At 34.4% G+C, this 22152-nt stretch overlaps 1 protein-coding gene across 6 annotated transcripts in view; it reads right to left on the minus strand.

Annotated features, from left to right (window-relative positions):
• CAST (calpastatin) overlaps window positions 1-22152 on the minus strand; it is an 82581-nt gene that overhangs the window by 23897 nt on the left and 36532 nt on the right. For 4 of the 6 annotated variants that reach the window (XM_039340418.1, XM_039340421.1, XM_039340419.1 and 1 more), the window contains 10 exons: window positions 18631-18684; window positions 10689-10754; window positions 9553-9603; window positions 7595-7651; window positions 7390-7506; window positions 5850-5942; window positions 5711-5773; window positions 4302-4400; window positions 1893-1973; window positions 1755-1805 (listed from right to left, as the gene is read on the minus strand). In XM_039340418.1, the coding sequence (XP_039196352.1) occupies window positions 1755-1805; window positions 1893-1973; window positions 4302-4400; window positions 5711-5773; window positions 5850-5942; window positions 7390-7506; window positions 7595-7651; window positions 9553-9603; window positions 10689-10754; window positions 18631-18684 (732 nt within the window). The remainder of the gene's footprint in view (window positions 1-1754; window positions 1806-1892; window positions 1974-4301; window positions 4401-5710; window positions 5774-5849; window positions 5943-7389; window positions 7507-7594; window positions 7652-9552; window positions 9604-10688; window positions 10755-18630; window positions 18685-22152) is intronic. The other 2 variants (XM_039340420.1, XM_039340423.1) reach the window with 1 other exon arrangement.

Genomic DNA, 22152 nt, shown 5'->3' on the forward strand with positions numbered 1-22152 from the left:
TTTCCCCTCATTAGAGAAAGCCATCCATTGTGAAGTTGGATTTGCTTAACAGCCACATGATCTATTTAACAACCATGGTTATTCGCTTAATGGCCACCATCAAATTGTCATAAAATTGGGTCCAACTTGACTTATGGTTTACGATGGAAATTCTGGTGCCAATTGTGGTTGTAAATCAACCTATATTAATCCAAAATGGAGGTCATGCAATGGCAAAAACAAAGCAACATTATAATTTAGCACAATAAGTGAATTCAGCAACTGTGATTATAGAGTTGAAGAGGAACTGACTATTAAAACACCAGAGGGGTTTTTTTCCTGATTCTTCCAAAATTATTCTGAAAAGATAGCTACTATTTGAACATAAGCTGGGAATCTACCTTTTTTTCCAAAATTACTATTTATTTGTTTAAAAAATCCATTCCAACAGAATTTTAACAGAAAAAAACATTATAATCTCCCCTTACATTCTATCAGAACAATAATGATGATGATGAAGATGATAATGATGGAAGGGACCTTGGATGTCATCTAGTCCAATCCCCTGCTCAGGCAGGAAACCCTATACCATTTCGGACAAATGGCTGTCCAGTCTCTTTTTAAAAACTTCCAGTGTTGGAGCATTCATAGCTTCTGGAGGCAGGTTGTTCCACTGATTAATTGTTCTAACTGTCAAGAAATTTCTCCTTAGTTCTAGGTTGCTTCTCTCTTTGGTTAGTTTCCATCCATTGTTTCTTATCTTGCCTTCAGGTCCTTTGGAGAACAGTTTGACTCCTTCTACTTTGTGGCAGCCCCTGAGATATTGGAACATTGCTATCATGTCCCCCCTCATCCTTCTCTTCATTAAACTAGACATACCCAATTCCAGCAACTGTTCATTATATGTTTTAGTCTCCAGTCCCCTAATCATCTTTGTTACTTTTCTCTGTACTCTTTCTAGAGTCTCAACATCTTTTTTACATCGTGGTGACCAAAACTGGATGCAGTATTCCAAGTGTTGCAGTATTACCAAGGCATTGTAAAGTGGTATTAATACTTCACGTGACCTTGATTGCCTTGACTGATTTTTTTCTGGAATTAGTCACCAACATGTCTTAACTTAGCAAAAGATTTTGAAATATAATTACAGCATTAAAAGGAATTCTGAATTTTATTCGATGACTATGCCCCATATATTTTATATTAGAAATGAAAAAGGCACACCTTATAGTCTGAATCCACAATTCTTGTCCATATACAAAAATCACTGTATTTATACGACTCAAAGTACAAAACCTTTTCTATATAACATTCTGTATCAAATTCTAGAGATTATTCATTGAATTCAACAAAAATAATACCATTCACTTTTATGTGTCAAACAATTCATTTAAACCTGCACATTTCTAGTTGTTTGAGTTAGTCACTTGTATAAGATCAGGACTATTTATATATAGTAAATTGGTTGCATCCCAACAAATTTCTCTGTGATTAAATATTAGATTCAATTTTCAGGTGTTTTGGAGTAGCTCACTGCAACATCCTAAAACAGAAGCATCTTTTCTCAGAATAACCCAAACTTTTTAAGATGTTGCAAATACCGTGTGCTCCAGATCATCAATTAGAGATTAAATTCAAACCATTGCATGGTCCTAGTATAGGTGTCTAAACCTATTTATTTGTTTTGTGTTTGAAAAAAACATGGATAACTTTATATGTAAAGAACAGTAATAATTTTCTATGTTCACATTTTGCGCTGAACAAATTAACCATACCTGTAATTCTCCCACTGCAACTGATGGAGAAGTTATTTTATCACCTTTACTCTGAAAAAGAAAGGTATGTTTGTGATGATATTTTAAGCAATGTGCCTTATAGAAAATGGCTGAAACATAACACTGAGTAGTTTATACCTCCAATAATTTCCTGTATTCTGGAGGAATTGTGCTCTCCCGTTTGCCCAACTCTTCTATTTTTAAGGACGACATTGGGTCCTACATCAAAGGAAAAGTTACATTTTATTCTTGAGCTATATAATTAATTCATAGTTACATAAAAGATATTTCCGTAAGATTCCAATTTATTAAGAAAAATATAATTTTAATTTCATTTTAACACTAGTTAGTTATCTACGCAAAGTAGATATATCCCTAATATTTGGTAAAAATGACTATGCTTATGGAAGGATAATAATAATAATAATAATAATAATAATAATAATAATAATAATAATAATAATAATAATAATAAAATTAAAAATCAATACAAGCTGTTGTCTACATCTGCAAATGTCTTTTCTGTTCTCTTATTCTATCACTATTGTACAGGACACATCTGTTTACCTCAATTACCTAATAATTGAGAACTGCAGTTCATTTTAATAAGACAAATTAGATAATATTTTACCTAATACTTAAAACATGCTAGGTTTTAAAATAACATACCATCTGGTAGGAGATGATAATTATCAGGAACATTTTCGTGAACAATCAGATCTCTCTTCACTAACCAGTGAGAGAGTTATATCATGTAACTGTCTAAATTTCAGAGGGCACTAACTCTAGCCTGGTATAACACTCTCCTTGTAGCAGTTCTGGTGAGCTGATTTTTAAAAAGTCCCATATGAACTGAGATTGTGCCCTGTGGACAATGGGTCATTGAAACCACAGCTCACTCCCTACTATATTGCACCCTATACAAGGACCTACAGACTCATTTTATAACTCCTTGCCTTACAAGGAAAATCTGATCTCTTTTATGTACAGCTTTTACTGTCAGATCAGTAGGATACAGTTTCTTTGTACCTAAATTCTGCTATATTGTCTGTAAAATTAGGCAGATTCTGTGACCCATTCGTGATCCATCATTAATTGTAATACCCTATTATGTCTTGCTCTGTTTTGTTTTAATGTTTTAATTTTTATTCCATGGTCATAGTAAAAGATTGAATTGGATTGACAATATGGGAAAAGTTTTTTTTTTACTTTTTAACTTTTTTACCCTTTTACCACATGTTTCTATGATAATAGAAAAATATAAGAAAGCACAACATTCAGCACAGCAGACTGATAATAATTATACAAAAGTATAAAAGAGTAAAAATGGAGGTAGTAATATCTTGATTTTAAAAAATGAAGGGCTAAAAGATTTTTTTTTAAAAAAATGGAATATTATTTGGATACATATGCTATTTTATTTCCATCCTCAAATATAATTGGAATCTCACCCCTCTAATCGTATTAAACTACTTCTGTATGGCAAGAGGACATAGTCCTTTTTTTTTTAATATGAGCTCATTGTATTCTCACCATTCAAAACAAAGGATGAAATAAACTGCTGAATCATATCCCAAACCCTGCATAGCTTTGGATTATAAATGTTGCTTATAAGCACGCTGGTTTCCCTCCCCCAAAAACCAAAAGAACTTGTTACCAAGACACTGAGGTTCATTGAACAGTTCAATTTAATATTGCCTCATGGTTCTGTTGGTTCAATTCTGGGTGATAATTATCAGGATAATTTAATGATTAGGATTAATAATTGGAAATGGAAATAAACTCACTATCATTTTTTTAAAAAAATCCTTTACTTAGAGGTCAGTAAATGATTATTCTTCTTCCATACTTGAGATTCCATTATTAGTTTCTTTTTATCTGACTACGTGAATAATAAAAAAACATTAATCTACCCAGTTATATATTAATGATGGTTAGATTAATTCACAGTACAGAGTTTGTTAATATCCAAACCTTCTTTCTCCTGCATTTTGATTACAGACGGAGGAAAGTTCCTAAGCATAGATATATTTCCAAACATTATTGTCTGAAATAGTTCTCTCTCTTTGCTGTTCTATAACTGTTGATAACTTTATTCTACTCAGAAACTGAGCAAAAAGTCTCCACACACACACACACACACACACACACACACACACACACACACTATGTTAAGTAAATGTGTGCATTCTGAAAATTCTTTTCAGTCACTTCACCTAGACCTATTCCCATGGAAGCAAGCTGGACATTTGGACTTAACAACTGAATTAAAACAAAATGATCACAATATACTGATAAGCAACACAAAATAAAAAATGAAGGAGTAATCCCTCCCATAATGGAAATAGGAAAGAAAACACCACAGTTAAGCTAATCCAGGCTTCAATGTGGTTTAAAAACTTGAAACATGCATAATAGAGAGGCATACACTAATGTTCAAGGATGTCACATGGGAAAACAAAACTTTTATTTACATGCAAATTTATAAAATGTAATTATAAAAATGCAGGCTTCCTGCATAAGGTTTTTATAGAAGAAATCCCATACCGAAACTTCTGGTCCAGTATATAGTGGAGCAGGTGGTTCATTTTCTTCAGGACTTCCAAGTGTATCTATTAAATCATCTAAGGCAGTATCTAAATCAGACTAGGGAGACATTTTTTTTAATAATATATAGCACTGACATGGAGTAGGTGACTACTATAACATTCTATGTTAATATATTATTTAGTAAATATAGCTTAAAATTATTATAATCAAATATATAAAACCAATGCAGTAAAATCTAACAACATATTATCTAAATTCTAAAAGATTTCAGTGAAATATTAGTATCTAAAATTATAGTTTATGTAACCCAGGATATATTTTAACATTAGAGAAATAATCTGGGCAATATGATAGAGACTTGCAAATAAAGGAAATAAATAACTTAGCTGCTAGAAATCCAGATATCTAGATATTGAAATTAGCGGAATGTAGGAAATAGGACTTGAAAATGCAGGCAAATGCTGGAATAACTTGTAAAATAAGACAGTTGGATCATAGGATCAAATAAGGAGCTCTTTAGTATACAAAAAAGGAAATCTTTAGAAAAATTGGAATGGAGGAGGAAGATCACCCTGAAGAGGTAAGAGGAAGAAAGAAATGTTGAATTTGAAAATATATAAAAAGTGTGGTGTTTTGAGTACAAGAAGACAGCTGTCTAGAGACAAAGATAATACAGGCATAGGGACTCTGCTTGATGTAACAGTAAGCTTGACTCAGAGAGGCCACGCCTAAAAGAAATGACTAGGAAAAAGAAAAGGAAGTGGATAGTTTAGTAAAGAACTTGAGGTCTAAAAAGGATCTCAAGGAGAGATTTATAGACAAACAGAAAAATTACTCAAATGCAAGCAAGCAAAACGGCAAAGATTTAAAGTGAGAGAAAGATCATTCATGAGTCAAGCAGCTTAAAAAGACAAAAGGATGGACAAAACCTTCCAGTCAGGGCAGTAAGAGATTATATGTGCCACATACACACTTGATTATTCAAGTGTGCATGTGGCACATATACAAGTGTACATTTGTATCATCATTATTATCACCATAGCCATCATCATCATCATCCATCATCATTATCATCATTATTTTAGCCATTGTCTATCCACTGTAGGATGAAGGACTCTTCCACATGTTTCCAACCTATACATGATCCTGAGTTTTCCTTTGCCAATTGGGCCCGCAATACTTGCTGAACATTTGTATATGTAGTACAATATAGCTCTAAATTTTATTTTCTCAGGAGTCAGGAGTCACCATAGTAATGATGGGGAAATTACAGATTGAAATAAAGCTGATTGTGCATATTTAAAAGAATATCAAGATTATCCATGCTGGCTAGCTACTTTTAAAATGGTTCTTTAAAAGATAATAATACAGCAGTAGAATACATAGCAAGTAAACCTTTTATTTACCTTTTCTGCTGGTTTACTGCCTGCAGTAACTGGAACAGGAGATACCAATTTATGTTCTTTAGTCTGAAAACAAGAATGTATTTCTCAGAGCTAGTACATAATTATACATACACACACCACTAACTACCACTAAACTCACCTCTGCAGATGCAGCAGTCAAGCCAGCAGCTGTGACTGTTCCAGCTGTGCCAACAGCTACCTTGGAAGCCAATGGTTTCTTGTCAGTGTTAGCCTAAGGTAGAAAAAGGTAAGATCAGTCAATACAAAGTACACTCAGCCCTAATTCTAAGCAAAAATTGTCATTCAAGTATGATTTTACACTGGTCTTAAATAAAAATTATTTACTACAAGCATAATTCAGAATTATTGTAAAAATGTAACTTGCACATACAGGTAGTCCTTGACTTACAACAGTTTGTTTAATGACCATTCTAAGTTACAACGGCATTGAATAAAGTGACGTAAGACAATTTTTCACATTTACACTCATTGTAGCATCCCAAAGGTCATGTGATCAAAATTTGGACACTTGGCAACAGGTTCGTATTTATGACAATTGCAGTGTCCTGGGGTCATGTGATCACCTTTTGCAACCTTCTGACAAGCAAAGTCAATGGGGAAGCTATGTCACTAACTTAACAACTGCAGTGATTCATTTATCAATTGGGGCAAGAAAGGTCATGAAATGGGGCAAAATTCACTTAACAAATGTTTCGCTTAACAACAGAAATGTTGGGCTTAATTGTGGTTGTAAGTCAAGGACTATCTGTATTTTCATTTCTGATTAATATTTTATTGTTTATGAGATACAGTAACATTAGAACACTGCCTAATAAAAGGATCAACAGTGTAATTCTAGCCATGCAAATAAAAATTTGAGAGGAAAAAAATATTTTATTGGCAATGCACAATGCTATTCTATACAGTGCCTCATTAAAACTGAGGTGTTAAGGAAAGTAACATTTCTTAAATAATTCAATAATCTCATAGTAGGGATGTGATCTAACCCAATTTAATACACTAACCTTACAAAATACTTTTATATTAACCAATGATTACTAAATGGAAACTCTGTTCTGAAATTTCCACAGTAAAGTTTTTTAAGTACATTTTTAAACATCCAGACTGAGTTATTGCAAAATGCTGCAATGCAGCTATTATGGCAGGATCGAACAGTGGCTAGTATGTCCCACTAGTGGGCTTTGGCCAATTTTGTAATATAATAAAATGACCAACTATGAGGTTTCATCTTCAATATAAATTACCCAAGTACTTGAAATTGCCTTATTATTTTGCAGACATTTGTACAACAAGAACAACCCCCCCCCACAACCATAATTATAACAGGTCATAATTACATATCTGAAATATATTCTTATCTGTTTTTAAGAATGCAGAAAGGGTGAAAGTTATTTTCAAAGTGATTTATGTAGTAATACATTTCTCCTCACTTGTCCTTCTTAGTCTTTGGGATTCCTTTTCTACTAGTTTTTTCATTACGTTGCTCTCCAGATTAACAAAATTCAGTTCTCAGGATTCCCACTTAACATAGCCTTTGGTTAGGAATCCTAGTAAACAAGTCTTAGCATTTCTGGAGTGTGTCATTTTGGAGTAGGCTATCATAAATTTAACATAACAAATGCTACTTGAATATTTTCATTAGAAAAAAATCACCTTACCTTTGCTTTTTTAGTTGATGCCAACTGTGTTGACTTGGCATCTTGACCAGAGGCTTCTTTTCCCGAACTTGGTTGCTTAGGCTCCTTCCCTAAAGAATCTTTGCTTGGACTTTTTGCCTGCACAAATATATTTTTAAATTTTTATGCATCTGTTTATACTAATTTGCATTTAAAATATTTTTATCGTAATATGTAAATCAATTACCCCTCCAGGATCTTTCTGCTTCCCTTCGATTGGATCGACAGGTTGAGATTCATCTGCCTATAGTACACACAGTAATATGAAAACTTAATCAAACCTCTTTTACTCACTTTTATTCTAGGACAGAATGATGAACAAAATAATTGTCAATATTATTACTTTCCCCACAAAGTACAAATTTCAACACTGTGTAGACATAAAACTTCTAACATAATTATATTATAACTGATGTATTCAAACAGTCATGTACCCCTGCCTGATTATTAAAATATAAATCCCACCACTAAGATAGACACAATCCTTCAAGAGTAGGATAATAATTTACATTCTATCTTTCCATTATTATCAGATTTCTCTAAAGATAATAAATACCTAAAAGCTGAATAATCAAATATGTTAAATTAATATAAGCTCATTCATTTTTATATAGTTTAAAATAACATTGTTTATACAGGCTTCAATACAAAACAGAAATTATTTATTCTGCTATTTAATTCTTTCTTAAGAGCTTAGCTCTCTGCCTGGTACACTTAAGGCCTAAACATAAATTCCATTAAATGATATAGGGTTGCTATATTTATGAAGCAAAAATATTATTATTAAATAGCAACAAAGAAATTTTATATTACATTAAAGAGCTACTGGTAACTGATTTTTTTCTTTTCTTTTCTTTTATTCTTCTATTTTATTTAGTAATACAGATTGGACCATTGAAATGGTCCAGTGAGTTTTTAATCATATACTGAAATCTGATGAAACCTTTTTACTGCTCTATACACTGTTAATGACTTCCAGAACCTAAACTAGATTAAGACTACTGTACAGTTGAGGACAATCAAGTAAAACCCTAATTTATACTATACTATATAATTATATTAAAACTATGTTATAATTATATTAAATTATATTTAATTCTGATTGGCCCTCTTAATAGGTTTGTGTGTGTGTGTGTGTGTGTGTGTGTGTGTGTGTGTATAGATAGATAGATAGATAGATAGATAGATAGATAGATAGATAGATAGATGGATGGATGGATGGATACACACACACACATGCTTGTATATTTTAATATTATTTGGTCCACATTCTGCTGATTTCAGAGCAGTGAACTTTAAAATTACTTTATTTGGATACTGTGGTGAAGTACAGATATGTACATCTGGAGAGAACAATTAAGTCTGCAAATACACATTAACATTCTCTTGAAAACAGCTTTTTAAAACTATAACAGAAATATTTTCAAACAATTCCAACTATTTAATTTTTTTAATCACACCTTTATTATTTTTATAAATAACTCAAGGAGGTGAACATACCTAATACTCCTTTCTCCCCCTATTTTCCCCACAGCAATAACCCTGTCAGGTGGGTTGTGCTGAGAAAGAACAGCTGGTCCAAAGTCACCCAGCTGGCTTTTATCCTAAGGCTGGACTAGAATTCAATCTCCTGGTTTCTAGCCTGATTCCTTAATCACTATGTCAAATTGGCTCTCAGTTTCAAAAAACAAATTTACAACCCTCTGCTTATCATTATAACTAAAGTTAGGGTTATTGAAAACCAGAACTGCAACTGTTCCAATCAAAATGGGAGAAAAGGTAATGTGGGTTGGTATCTGAATTTTCTGGGTTCATACAGAAACTGTGCAATGCAACAAATCCCAATATGCATTTGACTACCGGTGGAACATATTTGCTACCTCTTACATTCAAAAATGTATTTTCATGGTCTCACAGAGCTACCATGCAAGCTTAGAAAAAGGCACAGCACTGGCTTTTCTAATTTTAATCCTAACTGTTTGTATGCAGTTGAAAAAATATCTTTAGTATGAATAAGAGAAGGTTAAAAGAACAAAATAAAATCAGGTAAACACATAGAAACAAACCAAAGGAGTGTTTTTTTAAAGAAAAAAATCATATTGTATGTATTTAATGCACATTCAGAATAAAGGCTTTTTGTCCTACCTTTTTGTCCTGTAGTACTTTTTCAGGTTCTGTCTTTGATTTTTGTGCTGCCTGCAGTACAAATAATAAAAAACTAAAAATAATTACTTAATTTACATTTTTCACTGGCTACTGCAGGAAGATTTTCTGTAAGCTGTGTATAACTTAAAGTCTCTGGATCTCTTGTGAGAAAGTTACAATTAATAAGCCCAAAAACTATTTCTATGATTTTGAGCATCATTTAATTGACTTAGACAAACCTGTGTTTATTTTTATTTATATATTAAAAACATTTATATAGCCATCTATCTTAACCAAATTATGGATGGCTGACAATCAAGAATAAAACAACATACACATAATCATATGTACATTATAAATATATATAACAAATACATAATAAAAGTCAAAAACAATAAAACTGCATGGTACAAAAACAACTGTATGGTGCATAGACAAAATTTTTACCATCTGCCACAAGAACAGAATGAAGAAATGAAATCTAAATATATTAGATTTATATATATTATATTAGGTAATGAATGATGCAATGTTAGGGTGGCATTTATGAGAATAATTTAAATCATGGATTAGAAGGAAAATAGAAATTCAAATCAGAAAATGGAATTTAGACCAATTACTATTGCTTTTATATCAGCTTAAATATTAAACACATATATAAGCATCTATATAAGCAACAGGTTAAATTGTCCACTTCAAACTCTATATAATACTTTCAATTAACTAGCCTCTTTGTAATTTGAATAAAAGCTTTTCTCTGATGCATCCACACATTTTAATATTGTACAGCAGTTATCAAAAACAAGCAAAAATGCAGAAACCTCTTAGCTTTCTTGTGTTTTAGATAAGAAGAAATTTGCCAAAGCTCAGCTATATCATTCTCCAGGACATAAATATTAACCACAATGTATGGAGCACAGTAGACTAAATGGTAAGAAATACTATTAGACTGCATTTATATGACACATTTTCAAAGTGTGCTGTGCCATGAGAAGAGATTGCAACATGATCATATAAAAGAAAAGGTAAAAATAAACTAGAATGTATTAGTTAAGGACTAATGAATGAGCACATGCTGGCAATGTGATAGCTGTTATTATTAAGCATAAACACACACAATCCAGGGTCTGTATCACCTTCTTCTTGTTTCTCTTCCTTTTCTGGGATTCCACTCCATGTGTCTGTTGTTGGCTTGAGGAAGCCTAGTATTGGGAGTAAAAACTCAGGATCTTGGAAAGAAATTGCTCAAATTATAAGGAAACTTCTTATTAACCTCAACTTTCTATCCTCAAGAAATGGTGAACACAATTATATTGATAAAAGTATGGAAGGGTACTAGCAAAATATCCCTGTTGGTTGATATAAAAATATCTAGGATTCCTATTTCTTATTCTTATAAAGTATGAAGTATATTTCTTATTCTTATGAAGTATGTACTGAAGTTTTTTAAAATAAAATATTCTTATTCCTATGTGTCATTTAGCCAAACATTATAACTCTTCCCAAGCTAGACAAAGATCATATTATGTATTCTAGTTATTGACTAGGGCCATGAATAAGGTGACCAACCGTCCTCCTTTTGGAAGGACAGTCCTCCTTTTTTGAGTTCTGTCCTCCTTCAAAAAGTGTCCTCCTAAATGTCCTCCTTTTCCATATACCGTCCTCCTTTTGAGAGGACTGTCCTCCTTTTGGGAGTTCTGTCCTCCCTCGAAAATGTCCTCCTAAATGTCCTCTTTTTCTATATTTGAAGACTTATCTGCAGGGCTTTTTTTACTCATAGAATGCTCAGAAGGCGTTGCGGGACCTTTTTTTGATGTTTTTTTTTTCAACTGTTGTCTGAGTTGTGCTACTCCCCCTATTGCAGTGGTTCTCAACCTGTGGGTCGGGACCCCATTTGGGGTCGAATGACCATTTCACAGGGGTCACCAAACAACGCAGTCCGCCATTTTTTTCCCCTTTTTCTTAGCTGTGCTACTCCCTTTTATTCTATTGGCTTTTGAAAGCCAATAGAATAGACTCTTGAATAGAGTCTAATTCTATTGGCTTTCAAAAGCCAATAGGAATTGTCCAGGCTGTCTGCCTTGCTGAGCCCGCCAAAAGTCCCATTCTGCAAACTGCTGCACCAGTTGAGTAGTCCTCGACTTACGACCGGTTGAGTAGTCCTCGATTTACGACCGGTTGGGGGTCACGGCATTAAAAAGGTTGAGAACCACTGCCCTATTGGCTTTCAAAAGCCAATAGGAATTGCTGCTGAGCGCGCCAAAACACCCGGGCGGCAAACTTTGCACGTGCAAGTTGCAGGAACTTTGCACCCCTCACTGCTACCCAACTACACCATCTCTTACTGAGTTCCGCAGATAGCTGGAGGAGACTGGACTGGTAAATTTCTCTTGATCTTCCCTGTTCGGTTCTACACAGGGATGCACAGGGTAGGCGGTGGTGCTGGGAGGCAGCTGGGGGGGTGGCTGCAGGACCAGAGCCAGCATGGCTGGTGCTTTGCGAGCTGCGGGGCCGGCTCTACGGGGATGCGCAGGGTGGACAGTGGTGCTGGGGTAGGCGGCTGGGGGGGCAACTGCAGGGCCGGAGCTGGGGCAGCTGGTGCTTTGCCTTTGCGAGCCGTGGGGCCAGCTCTACGGGGATACGCAGGGTGTGCAGTGGTGTTGGGGGGTGGCTGCAGGGCCAGAGCTGGCTCAGCTGGTGCTTTGCGAGCCTCGGGGCCGGCTCTCCACGGCAGGGTAGCAGTGCTGGCGGGGCGGCTGTGGGCAGGGGCGCAGCAGGCAGTTGACCTTCCATGGGCCGAGCCAGCTGGTGGTCTACGCAGTGCTGATCTGTGCTGCCACCACCTCACCCTGCGCACCTACGTGGCCATCCTGGAGCACCTGGCTCACAACACCTGCCTCCGCCGCCCACCCCCACGCAGTCCAGCCATGTAGATTTTTGGACAAGTGAGAAATCGAGATTGAATGTTGATACTCTAGCTGCAGCACTTGCCATAAAATTCAATATGAAGGATATTTCTTGTTCAAATATTTCCAATATATTGTTAGAAAATGATACATTGACAAAAAATATTCATTCAATGGAAAAGTACTCATTTAAATAATTAATAGGCATGTAAGCATAATTACAATATAAAATGTTATTGTTACAAATGTTTTTATTATGCATTTATCATATTATAGTGTATTCTGTATTATTGTTGCAATAAATACAATGTTTCTTTTATTTACGATATTTTTTGCTTCAATTTATATGTGTCCTCCTTTTTGTTGTAAAAAAGTTGGTCACCTTGGCCATGAAGCACTTTGAAACTGAAAGAATAAAGATCTTTTGAAAGACGTAGTGGCAATTGTACCACTTGTTGCAACTCCTTAATGTAAACATATTGTCTCCCATAAAAAAATTAATTGCATTAAGGAATTTGACCAATGTTACATGAGGGCTTCTGATGCTCTGAAGCACCTTTTCCCCTTTAAATCCACAGCACTGCACAGTCAAACTATAGACTTGTTCCCTTGACAAATGTGGATGCTAAGATAACTATTTTGATTTATCAACTGGTTCCAACTACAACATTATGGCTGGTTTCTGATATGGTTTCCTGAAGTGACTGAAACAGAATTTGAACTCACACTGAGTTTTCTCAATTTCTATTCTCCAAATAGGAATGTTTATCTTTAAAAATTATTGTATATTATTTGTAATGGCAAAACTTGTTCTTTTCAATATATACATATAAATGTCAAGTTTGTCCTTAAAAAAGGTTTTAGGCTCTCTTTTCTGGGTAATTAGAAATTCTAAAAAAAATAGTGGATGCAAAAGGGGAGGCAGAGGATAAAATTATTTCATTCTCTTCCTAATTTCATTCCAGAAATATACAACTCTGTGTCATATCTGCTTACTCTATAACTTGGAATAAATCAGACTTGATCCCAAGTTTTGGAAATAATCCTGATGTATGTACAGACTATAGATTAGGTAGATGAGGTGATTTTTCTGTTTTTTGAGTACAAAGATTTCTAAGGAAGTCCTTTCAACTGAAAGAAGTGCATTTATTCCCCAGATTGATACATAAAAGATCTAGATAATCTAGAATTCTACTGAGTACATGAGTATAAAGTACCATAAACATAATTAATACACTTAAATCATTTTATTCTATGAGATGCAACATCTTCCCTGGGTTAATGAATAAAAAGTTTTGCCCTCTTGTCAATGACATCATGGCCCATCTTGGAAGTGGATATTTGCCAACTCTGACATGATAGAGTGTGTGAGGCCATTGCCGAAAATGCAGAATGACAATATCCTCAATTAAAGAGGCAAGGGATTATCAGTGAAATAGCTGAATGTGCACAATACCCCTGACTATGCACAAACACACAGACAGTATGTCCAAGGTCAAAACAGGTGCATGTGCTTGCATTATAGCACGCTGGCTGAAATTAATGTTCTTTCCCACAGGTTTGAGGCTTTCCGTATGGAGGACAAATTATAAATCAACATGGGTTAGAACTATTTCACAAAAACTCCAACATTTTGGCCTCTCCAAGGAGGAGTTCCCTTATGGCCTATGAGTGTACACTTAGTGCATTTAAACAACATATTAAATATCAGGAAATCCAACAGTACCAATGTTCCTCTACCCAGGACCATTTTCTTGAACAATCAGATCTCCCTTCACTAGCCAGTGAAATAGTTATATCATATAACTGTCTCTAACTTTCAGAGGGCACTAAGTCTAGCCTGTTATAACACTCTCCATGTAGCAATTCTAGTCTAGCTCTGTTTTGTTTTAATTTTTATTCCATGGTCATAGTAAAAGGGTTTTTTTTACTTTTTTACCACATGTTTCTATGATAATAGAAAGCACAACATTCAGCACAGCAAACTCATAAAAATTATACAAAAGTATAAGAAAGTAGCGAGATAGTAACATCTTGATTTTAAAAAATGAAAGGCTAAAAGATTTCAAAAAATGGATTATTTTAATTATTATTACACATGTCATTTTATTTCCATCCTCAAATAAAACTGGGGAATTTCAGCCCTCTAATTGTATTAAACTACTTCTGTATGGCAAGAGGACATGGTCCTTTTCTTTTATATGAGCTCATTAAATGCTCACCATTCAAAACAAAGGATGAAATAAATTTCTGAATTATATCCCAAACCCTACATAGCTTTGGATTATAAATATTGCTTATAAGCATGCTTGTTTCCCTCCCCAAAAAACCAAAAGAACTTGTTACCAAGATATTGAGGTTCATTGAACAGTTCAATTTAATACTGCCTCATGGTTCTGTTGTTTCAATTCTGGGAAATGTTTATTTTCTTTAGTTTCTATCTTGATGATTTCTCTTGAATTTAGACTGTGGTTCAATGAACATTTACTAGAGAAAATGCAGTCAGCTCAGTTGAACTCACTTATAAATTATTTGTGGAGAATTGCATTAACAGTCACACTCAATATGGTTGCTTTATTTAATATTTAGCATTGCATAATTTGAGCTGTGGAAAGCTAGTTGATAGATTGCTCTTCGACTAGCAAGACTTTTTTCATATTTATTTGGCCATTTCTGAGCTCAGCTAAAACAATACTTTATTTTTCAACAAAACTCTACCTTCATCATGCAGACATGAAAGCTATCTTATCCTACATCTGGCTGATCACAATCCCCAGCAACCCCATCCATAATGACAATAGTGATGGATAATAAAATAGTAGTTCAGCAACATCTGAAGGTTCCCTTGCAGCTTAATAGCAAATCTATGTAATAGCAACGAAAGAACATCTCGGCCAATCCAAAACATTGTTTTTAACATCCAAGTTTCATGTGTATAACAACTGTATTTATTTGAGAGGGGAGATAACTTTTTGTTCTCTGTGCTGTGGCTGGAGATGAGTAAACACAAATACCTTATCTCTTTTTTGCCCTTAATACAAATAATGCAATAGACTCAATACCATTCTAGATTCAAGCAATCTTAAAATTTAGGAGTATGCAGAACAAAGCAAAGTTTATTGTAACAGGCTGGGTGACAGGGAATAATTTAGGTTAATTGGGGTGGGAGTTCAGGTTTGAAAATAGTCATATAATAGTCATATTTGAGAATGATGAAAGCTGAATTCCACATTAATCCTAGGAACAAGATTGCTGAATACATCTAATAGTGTGAGTGTACCTTCCAGGATTATTCTCTGAGAAATGCCATTACAGAGCTACTTTCTTTTTGTTAGTGCTACGTCCTTCTTGAATTTTGCAGCCATCATGCTATCTCAGTCCTGATTATTTTCTTTGGAAATAATATAGTGCAGTAATTTTCCAGGCTCCTATATTGCCACACAAATGTATTTCATCCCCATCATTTTACATGCCACTATTGTGCAACACTTCCAGATTACATATTACAATTATAGTTGCTTGTTTATAAGACAGTCAGACGACTATCCTTGGATACAGACCTATTAAGATGGGGTAATTTGTTAAATTTTATCGCTTACTTGGAATTTTGCAGGTACCACCTACAGCAATCTTATTTGTACATGATTATATTGCATAACTAGCTGTGGTTTGGGAAACACAAACTGATAATGCCACTGGACACTGAGAATAACCATACACAATTGTGGATAAGGCTAAATGCAAATACGTCATCCTTCAAAATTTCAGTCAAACGTGAAAAATGTGTCACCTGAAGATTAGCTGACCTTTGACTTTTTAACAATGACTGATGGGAAGTGGCAAACTGTTACATCATTATCTATAAAACACTATAAGTTTAAGTCTGTGGCAAGCTTTAAAAAAATTTGAGCTTTGATTTGTAGATACGTTGAACCCAAGTACCTAAACCTCTAAACATACTGGCAAACATATACAGGTAGACTTCAATTTACAATTCATTTAAATGAGCATTTAAAGTTATGACGCTGTCAAAAAATGACATGACATTTCCCTCACACTTGCAACTGTCACAGTGTCCTCACAGCCATGTGATCAATATTCAGATGCTTGGCAGCATGTATTTACAGCAGTTGCAGCATCCTGGGGGTCACGTGATCCCCATCAGCAACCTTCCCATGGGGCTCCCAACAAACAAAGTCAATGGGAGAATTCATATTTCCTTACAGTAAAATCACAGTAAAAAAGGTTGTAAAATCAGGTGCCATTCATTTAATGATAGCATCATTTAGCATAAAAGTTCCAATCCCGATTGTGGCCATAAATCCATATTATCTACACAATAATTATATGTGTGTTTGAATAATTGGTATTCAATACACATGGGATAGAATTAATGATATAAGTATCTAGAAGATTAACCTTATTGACTATGTTTTGGAGAAATAGTAGTAGCATCTTCTTGTAAAATTTCTTCATGCTATTTAAGGAACTCGCAATATTGATGCCTATTGTATAAAAATGTGAGTGATTCCTAATTAAACAAGAAAGCAGATGTCATTGAGAAATTATGTTAACTTTTGCTTCCTGAAAATAGAATAGCTTCAGTAATTACAGTAATATAGGAAAAGTATAACTATTCCCCCAACAAACATGCTGCTTTTTTATAAACAGGTAAACCAAGCATTATGAAGCCTAAGATAAATATACATTTATGTTAATCTTCATTTATTTCTCCAAACATTAGGAGAACACAAAATAGAAGTCCTTTGTAAAACAAGATACTCAACTCTAGTTTCAGTGACAACAGATTCAACTACAAGCTCTATGAAGTTGAAAGTTGGCTTGACCAACTTGACTATTCATCGTATTTTTCAGTGGCTCCATTTGTTCCTATGTTAAACATATTTCACAAAGAGCCAATTAAAACACTAAATCTATTTCTATGAATGAAAGAACATATCTGCAGGTCCAGGTTTTAACTGTTTAGCAATCCTACAATGTAGATGGCTCTCCCAATCTTTTTAAACCTATGTGGTTATCACGTTAAGTCTATAATTATCACATTAAGTCTATAATTAAAGCAGCCACTTGGTCTATTTATATGATGACCACTTGAGCACCAATCTGATAAAGATCAACAAATGTTAAAAGCAAAAGAATCTTGGGTTCTGGCTCATAATTAAGTTGAGGAACCAAGCGCAGATGTCTATGGAACCCGTTTAAACCTAAGCAGGTTTCCTCACTAACTGGCTTGTATCCTGACGATGATGGCAGATGTTAGCCATCGAAAGCTTGATTTTATTTATTAAAACCTTGGTGTTTTACTTCCTGGTGATCGCTTTCCTTTTTTACTGAAATGTATGTACCCAGGAATCGCTATTCTTCAATTTTTAATGTAATTTTTATATATATATATATATATATATATATATATATATATATATATATATATATATATATATATATATATATTGATCATCCTGCCTTGCTGCAATATCATTTTTGACAATATTTCTTTGGCCAATTTATTTTCAAAATCAGTTAAAATGATTTTGCTATTATAAATAGAATTAATTAATTTAAAAAAATTAAAATAAGCATTTTTGTTCAGATAAACTCCCAAATGGTAACAAAAGCTCTGAAAAATTGATCAGTTTGTCTCATACGTCACTATATGAAATTATTTCTTCTTTAATTTAGGATTGGGGGGAAGAGTAAGACAGAAAGAAAATAGTAATTTCCCTATGTCAGTGATAGATTATGGCAAAAATGCTGTCCCATAAACCAGAAAAATTCTTAAATAATGCTAATAGCAATATCCTCTCATATAAACCTTCCTAAAAGGAATTAATGTGATAGTGCATCCAACATAATACAGCTGAAAACTTTCACCAAACAGATCCATGAGTTAAATGCAGAAATCATGTCAAAGATCATATTAATAATATGCAGAACTCTAATATGCAGAACTCAATTACCTTAATCTATGCAAAAATATAATAATAATGATAGACTAGTTTCATATTTGTTCCCAACCCCACTCAACGACATCATTCTTTATTAAAAATTTGGAAAAATTGACAGCTGCAACTATAAGACTTGATAAAAAAAAATCCCACTTGAATAGATGCCACTGCAAGAATGACTTGTCCACCTTTTTTAGAAGGCATACCTTTGTTTCAGCAGGTTTCATAGTTGGTGCCTTTGATGCAACAGAAGTCTGGGCCTGCATTAAGGTACAAAAATGTGTGAATTAATTATCCATCCTAGATCTTTTTTTAAAAAAATTAAAATTATAAACATTCTACTCAATATAATACACTGTATTTCAGACTATGCTAGACTCCATAACAGATAGGAATGTACTGTAATGATAGATTTATGCAATGACAGATAAATATGCCAAGGTCAGTCAGTTCCAACAAGTTGCATAATCATAGACAAATATTATACCAATGGTACTCAGATAGGAGTGGAACCATTGCAACATAATGCCCCTAATTCTCAACTCTCACAAGCAATCCAGAACAGCATTATGAATAATGACATGGGAGGCCCCTGAGAGTTCCATTAGGACCAGGACAGTTGTCTTCTCCCCTATATTCTGACAAAGTTAATAAAAACAAAACAAAACAAAACAGTCCTCTCCATTGGATGCCAAGGCCTGAATACTGCTTGAAAAAGAGTCCAGATAAGGTGTTTTCCCTACAATGCTCTATAGTTGTTCACCAATTACTGTCTCAATAGTAATCCAAAAGGGAAGGTTAGATACCTTTTTAGAAGAGGATGCATCACAAACCTCACTCTATTCCAGCACTGATGATGTTACCTAATTTGATAATGAAACGTCTGCAACAAAACAATCAAGCTCAGACAAGGAGCATAAGTATTCTGCACCGTGCCCATCTTACACGAGTCACATTTATTACTGTTGTGCAACAAACATTGATCTATTGGGGTATGAATGAAACAGAAACCATATTTTTGTGCTGAGCTCAGAAAAAAAAAAAACCCAGCCTAACTTGAAAAATTCCATCAGAACATTTTCAATTGGCTGGATTCCAAAACAGTAAAACTCAAAATATTGCATTTGCAAGGAGAAGATTAGACATTCTTGCTGGAATGTAAAATCCACCACAGATTACTTTGCAAAAGGAATAGCATGATCTCCCAGAAAAGAATTCATTCCATGCAATACATGTGCAATTCAACTCTGCTGGTGTTTATTTCACTGCCCATTTCTAAAGGAAAGTTAAAGTATGCATAATGGAATAACACATATGGCATCTATTTTTTTAAATAAGCAATTTAAATACTTCCATAAAATTTGAAGAACAGATTGTCATTTGAGTACATGACAAACTGAAAGCAAACTAGATTTGGGAAATTCTGCACATCATTAGAACAATCCCAGATAGATTTTATTATTAATGCATTAAACAAGTCTATACCAAATACCAGTTGAGTTCATGCACTGCACCAAACCACTTATTTTAACCACTTAATGTTAGTGTAAATCTAATCATTGTTTGGAAGGACAGGGTAAACAGTGAACAACTAAAAAATAATAATAAAAGCAGATAATGCTAATTACATATTAAAGATGACTCTAGAGGAAATGGATTATCTGGATACTTTTCAATCAGAATTCAGGCCAGAATATAGAATTAAGACAGCCTTGATGGTGCTTATTGATGATCTGTGGCAAAACTAAGTTATGGGTAATTCAGACATCTCGACCATCCTTGATTCTGATATCATCAGCCATGGATTCTTCTGGACTGATATAGAGAATAACAGTGGTTACTACAGCATTATAGGGGTTCTCCTCCTTTCTGTTGGCCAGTTCCAGTAAGAATGGTGGGAGAGAGGTTGAGTCTGAAATCCCTACTTTGGGGGGGGGGTCAGAGGACCCAATACTCTCACCCATGGTTTAATACCTACATTTGGCTATTGGTACAGGTCATTCATCAATTTAGAATCAAGTATCCTTAGTGCATGAATGTTCTTCAGTTATACAGTATATACTTTGCTGTTCTTTTATAAGGTTCTAAAGGCCTGGCTCTTTCTCTGGGCCAGTTGCTACAAATGTATGCAAGGACCCATTTTTCATTTGTATTAGTGATTATGGATATATTTTCACAGCTGCTGTATATTTAAATAATTGTACTACTGCAATTTTTTACTTTAATATTGTTCATCATTCAAAGTCAATTGTTGAGAGGGCAGCCATACAAATTATATAAATAAATCTCGACAGCTGGCTAATCAAGCAATGCTGTCAGGGTCTGCATGGGGAGGAACACATGTTCATTTATAGTAAGAGTGAGTGGCTGTGGATTTTTGGATCTCCTAGTTCTGGGGACTTTCCATCCTTGGCTCTAAATGCAATAGCATTCCCCCATTCCGGAGTCGTGGGGAGCCTTCCTGGAATTCTCAGCTCCTACTTGAGCACAGATGCAGCTGTGGCCATTCATGCTGTGATCACCTTGCAACTGGACTATTACAATGATTAAAGATCACTCAGAAACTATAGCTGGTCCAGAATGCAGTAGTGTCAGTGCTCCCAATTCCCATATAATATCTGCTTCATCTGCTTTATTGGTTATCAGTAAACTTTTCAGTATAGTTCATGGTAGTTTTAGTCTTATAATGCACTGCACGTCATATAACTAGCTCTCTTCCATGGTTGCTACCTATGCTGCACAATATGACATAATGCCTGCTTCAGGTCCTGTTGATTAAGAAATATAATCTAGCAGGATCCAGAAAGCAGTTTTTCCCTGTTGCTGTGCCTGCCCTGCATAATAACACTCTCCCTTGAGATTCATTTGACTCCCACCTTATCCACCTTCAACAGAATCCCCCAAAACATGGCTTTGGCCTCACGTGGAGGGCTCCTTTGTTGGGATCCTCTCTGGTGATGTGAAGATTTCATTGAATTGTTCTTTTGTTGTTGTTTTTTATATATACGTTTCTTCTATTTTTAATTTTCTGAAACTGCCCAGAGTTATTTTTTGAGTTGAGCAATTGCAAAACTGGACAATAAGTAACATTAAAAGAGAGGCTGAAGAGAATAAGACCATATTCTGTCAGCCCAAGATAGACAACCTTATAATAACTGACCCTGTTACTTAACGTTAAATAAGAAGGGAATCTAAAAATAGCAATGGATGCATTTAATTAACAATGTAAGCTTTACTGAGTAGAAGAGTTAACTTTTAAAATGTTTGAACAGAAACACATAGAATAGATCAATAAAAATGTTGATTGATTTATTATTGCTTCACTGTTTAACACAAGGAGGGGGGAAGGGTGCCATAGGTTCGCTACCACTGGTATATATGGTCACTGAGTTTGTACAGAAATATAAAGAACATTGGATTTAAGTACATACAAACCAAAGAAATTTAAATTTAATGTTCTTTCTACCAAAAACACTTATGTCAAGATTGCTAACATCGGATGTTCTTGCTTGCCATATATGAAGAAGCAAACCTGTTTTATTTAGCCTGTATAGCATTTCTAGAGTTAAAGCAGATAATACTAGCCTAGTGGATGGGAAAATATGCTAGCTAGCCACAACAATATTTGAGCACAGTATTGCCAAGGTCAACTGTAACGGGAGGGGCACTTCACACTTCACATTAATTGGAGAAGTTTTCTTAAATTAATTGGATCATCTCAAGGTTTA

This window comes from Crotalus tigris, unplaced genomic scaffold, assembly GCF_016545835.1.
Source record: "Crotalus tigris isolate CLP2741 ecotype Arizona unplaced genomic scaffold, ASM1654583v1 scf7180000017744.3724543626:3957646, whole genome shotgun sequence".
NCBI classification, from domain to species: Eukaryota; Metazoa; Chordata; class Lepidosauria; order Squamata; family Viperidae; genus Crotalus; species Crotalus tigris.